We start from the raw sequence: 2,922 nt of genomic DNA, 5'->3' as shown, positions 1-2,922 counted from the left end.
AGGCAGGGCTTTCTCTGTGACAACACCAGTTCCCTTCTCAAACAGCGGCGGTGACTTCACTTCCCAAATTTAGAGGGAAAGAAGAAGAAAAAAAAAGTCAATCCGGTAAAAGTGTCTCTCTCGCTGCGCCACATCCCGGGGACTGGGGACTCATCCAGGAGCGTGTCATGTGCGGGACACCGTCAATCTCCGCTCAAAATTGCGCAAAATGGACGGAACTATCAAGGTAAGGGTGGAGGGAGAGAGGGAGAGAGAGAGAGAGGGGGAGAACGGGGGTGTTTGGAGTTTGTGGGAGACCGCTTCTTCTTCGGGTTTTACTTTTCTTTTTCTTTTTTTCCGTCTCGGAGTTGCGCCTCCTTTTGGACTGAAACGCTCCTCTGTGCGTCGGCGTGTCGGAGAGCTTCGGACCTCCACTCTTTGACGGGGCGATGAGCGGCTTTTTCCTCGCGCTCTGAACCAAGCGGGTAACCTTTCTTTCTTTCTTTGAAAGCGTTTGTCTTTCCCCCCTTTTTTTAAAAACTTCCCAACTTGACTTTCGGGGGTTTCGAGGATTCTTGGAGTTGAAAATCAGAAGCGCACAAGCCGTGGATTTTGGGTGCGGGAGCTCGCCCCGTTACGCACGTCAGGGGAAAAAAAAAAAAAAAAACGCACAAAAGAGCGAGTCGGACAAACTCTTCCCGGGCCAGAGTTAAGTGCTAATCCGGGAGTTTGTGAGTTGAGTGTGCGGCAGCGGCGGTGAGTGGACGAACAGCTGGATGAGATGTGTGGAGCTGCGCAGCAGCAGCAGCAGAGCTTGTGGCGCATCAGTGCGTGGGTCACGTCGCGCGGCTCTGTGATAACTTATCGCTGTGTTTTTGTTCCGCGTGTCTGCGCTGATTCTCACAGGCGTGTAAAAGTTGGTTTTTTTAGATGATTATTTTCTTTTTGTGTGAGTGTCAAACTGCAGGGAAAGCTGTCATTTAGTAACAACTGCCCAGTTTGCGACACTTAAAACCGCAAAGCTGCACAATGATACCTTGGCTCGCGCCCTGTATAGTTACACAACTGTTTTGAAACGGTATGGAGGTGGTGGTGGTGGAGGTGGTGGAGCGCTGGTCCACATTAACACTGGCTACTGCTGGGACCGAGCATTCCAGATGCAGAATGGCTGCAGCCTCCAGATGTCGGCGGCTCAGATGCGTTCAGGTCTGAGCTGAGACGTGTTTATTTACCCTTTCTGTGCTGCAGTGAAGCGATCTGTCCTCTCGTGGAAATTCAAATGATCTCATTTGTGGCAGCTGGGTGTGGTGTGTGAGGTTTATATTTTTATTTATTCTTTTTTTTTTTAAACAGGGTAAACCCCAAAAAGAATGCCTGTTTGGCCACTTAAAATCCCTTCCCTCCTTGCTGCTGTATGAATGCCATGCTGCTGCTGCTGCTGCTGCTGCTGCTGCAGGAGGAGGATGTGAATTTATCAACTCTGATTCCTTGTAACAAAATAAGAAGATGTGGCAGTCGTGATCAGAATGGAGTGGCCAAGATTGGTGCCGCGAGCTGCGCTCAGGCCGGGCGATGAAAGAAAGGAAAGGAGGGGTGGTGGAGGTGGTGGTGGGTGCTCTCTGAGTTATGAGAGTTTCCTGCTCTGCACAATCTTTTCCTGTCAGATTTCCTCTTCCTCCTCGAAAACAAAAGACAGGAATGCACTGCCCTTACACCCCCTCCCTCCCCCTCCCCGCTGAGTGGCTCCTGTAAGGTTGGTAACAAAAAAAAGAAAAAAAAAAGAAGAAAAAAAAACGACAAACAGATACACGTGCAGTCTGGATGTGACTAGATGTGAAGCTTGTTCCAGACGCGTCGTGACGCATCTGGTGCTGAGTTGTGGGGGTGTGAGAGGGGCGGATGGACCAAGTTGATGTAAGGTGGCTCTGAGCAGGTGTCACAATCACACAATGCTTCTGATGGCGGCTTTACAACAGAACTGGTCATTTAGCCTTCTCCCCCCTCTTATGTGTGGAGCCCAACAACATGGACTCCTTACATACACTTTATATTTTGTTTTCTGATATGATGCAGATAGTTCTCATGTTGTGTGTGTGCAGCCTATTGTTTTTCCTCATTTTAAGACCATTTCTGGTATACACACCTTGTCAAGAACATTTGTCCTTATGGGGACCAAAGACCGGTCCTATATGGTGGAACTCCATTTTTGAATTGGGGGTTTAGGACTGAGGTGTGAATTTAGTTTAGGTTAGGTATTGGGTAAGAGGTCAGGGTTCGTAAATGAATGGAAGTCAACAAACCGTCCCAATAAGTACATAAATACAAACGTGTGTGTGTGTGAACATTTTTGTAATTTGGTGGGGATGATTTTCCCACTACACACAACCTTGTGAGGACTGTCCCTTGTAGGGTCAAATGCCTGGTCCCCGTATGTTTAAAGGCTGGTTTTTGGGGGGCTAGGTTTAGGGTAAGGGGTCAGGGTTAGGCTATACATAGGACCTCACACGCAAATGAATGGAAGCTAATTCAAATTCCCCTTGAGGATAGAAGAACAAAGGCATGTGTGTTCTTTAAAAAATACTGAAGAAAACAGTCAGTTTAATTTGGCACTGTTTTTCCAGCCCCCACGTTTCAATGGGATGTTTCTATTTCCAAAAAAATACGTCCATCTTGATAAACATGCCACTTGCCAATCATGGCTCCACTTGCGGAGGCTGATATGTCTGTAAATAACGTGCAACAGTCAAAATAGCTACAAAAAGCCCTTATCAAGCTGCAAAGAGGCATTCCCTTCTTTTACTGTTTATCATCGTGCAAACGGCTGTGCATGTCTCAGATAGGGGTCTTGTTGCCAGTGATGGATCTTTTTATTGAAATTACCAGGTTAAAAATCATCAGAACCCAAACATTTATAACCAACTTGAAATAAATAGCATTATATAT

General features: G+C 46.9%; 1 protein-coding gene across 5 annotated transcripts in view; it reads left to right on the top strand.

Annotated features, from left to right (window-relative positions):
• Positions 1-2,922, top strand: part of fli1 (Fli-1 proto-oncogene, ETS transcription factor) — a 50,638-nt gene that overhangs the window by 7,845 nt on the left and 39,871 nt on the right. For 2 of the 5 annotated variants that reach the window (XM_014020844.1, XM_014020843.1), the window contains exon 1: positions 1-226. The exons of 2 other annotated variants lie outside the window; for them this stretch is intronic. In XM_014020844.1, the coding sequence (XP_013876298.1) occupies positions 209-226 (18 nt within the window). In that variant the 5' untranslated portion in view covers positions 1-208. Of the gene's footprint in view, positions 227-250; positions 465-2,922 lie in introns of those variants that run through there. One more of the 5 variants, XM_014020845.1, reaches the window with a different exon arrangement.

Source organism: Austrofundulus limnaeus, unplaced genomic scaffold, assembly GCF_001266775.1.
Source record: "Austrofundulus limnaeus strain Quisiro unplaced genomic scaffold, Austrofundulus_limnaeus-1.0 Scaffold268, whole genome shotgun sequence".
Taxonomy (NCBI): Eukaryota; Metazoa; Chordata; class Actinopteri; order Cyprinodontiformes; family Rivulidae; genus Austrofundulus; species Austrofundulus limnaeus.
This window is presented reverse-complemented; position numbering and strand designations above follow the sequence as displayed.